Genomic DNA, 1,283 nt, shown 5'->3' with positions numbered 1-1,283 from the left:
CCCCATGGTGGCACAGATCTTACTGTCCCTGCCTACCTTAAGATTAGGGTAGGAAATGCAGACTTGTGACAGGACAACAGTGTATCTAACCCAGACTGGGCTGTTGAGCAGAAGAAAAGAGCAGACACTGGGAGATAATGCCACACCTTTTAGCTCACATTCCCAATCTGATAGTGGCTATGTGTGACTAGCTGCTGTCTGCTAGCTGCTGTCTGATGCACTGACCAGGTCAGTGCTTTTTCGGTAATTCAGTCTTCTTCATCCCTGCAGCTTGGGTCACAGCCGTCTCCCACATCTACAAATGAAATTCTTACACTGGCTGATGCTTGGTTCTAGCTAGTTTCTGAGTGACTGTATTTCTTTATTTTCAGAAATACCTGCACGAGTCCCGGCACCGTCATGCCATGGCCCGGAAGCGAGGTGAAGGTGGACGCTTCTTCTCTCCCAAGGAAAAGGACAGTCCCCACATGCAGGTAAGGAGATTCCTCTCTCTCCACTTTGTCATTGTCGTCAGTGTGTCTTGCAGAGGGACGCCTCAACGGTGTTGTTGTGTTTTCACTTTCAGAGCCCACACACATTTCTCCAAACTGGGCGCAGTGTTGCGTCTGGGGTTTTTCTTTGGTCTTCAGAGCACTAAAAGAGTTTCAGTTACTAGTTTCTCTGAATTAAGGAAAAGCATTTTCCCCCAGTTACCACTATTGATTCCTTTGTAAAATTCTATGGTTAATTTTTCAGTTATTTATTGTCTTCATGGCAGTAGTGGCAGTGCCAATCAGCACTGTCAAGCACTTGGATGAGCCTTTGGCTTTCTCTGGAATGTCTTCCCAGCATATTCCAGTGCCATGAAATAGGAATTATCTGTCATCACAGATCTTGAATTGAATCTGGGACTTCAGTTTTTTTTTTATTTTTGCCGTACTAGGGATTGAATTCAGGACCTAGTGCTTGCCAGGCAAGCACTTATTCTATTGAGCTATATCCCCGGCCCTAAATCTGGGACTTTGAGAACTAATCTGCCTAAGATAAAAACAAAAATTAATAGAATGCTTAATTGAATTGAAACCTAGGTAGTGCATTTTGTTAACTGTATGATGTATTGGCTCGTACACATTTAATTCCACTAGTTATAGGTATTTCCACCCAAAAAGCAACTCTTGGTTTGTTTATCACACATAAACCAGTCACTCATCTCAACAGTTAACATATTGTTCCAGCCAGCTACTAGAGCTCCAATAGTCCAATTGTTGTAGAAGTCGTCTTTTTTTTTTTTTTTTTTTTTTTTT

General features: G+C 42.6%; 1 protein-coding gene across 1 annotated transcript in view; it reads left to right on the top strand.

Moving 5' to 3' along the window:
• Window positions 1-1,283, top strand: part of Nfya (nuclear transcription factor Y subunit alpha) — a 25,976-nt gene that overhangs the window by 22,488 nt on the left and 2,205 nt on the right. Inside the window, exon 9 of the mRNA XM_023720108.1 lies at window positions 372-473. Within this exon, the coding sequence (XP_023575876.1) occupies window positions 372-473 (102 nt within the window). The remainder of the gene's footprint in view (window positions 1-371; window positions 474-1,283) is intronic.

The sequence above is a fragment of the Octodon degus genome, unplaced genomic scaffold (assembly GCF_000260255.1).
Source record: "Octodon degus isolate 3935 unplaced genomic scaffold, OctDeg1.0 scaffold00005, whole genome shotgun sequence".
NCBI lineage: Eukaryota > Metazoa > Chordata > Mammalia > Rodentia > Octodontidae > Octodon > Octodon degus.
The sequence above is the reverse complement of the archived record's forward strand: the minus strand, read 5'-3'. Positions and strand labels throughout refer to the sequence as shown.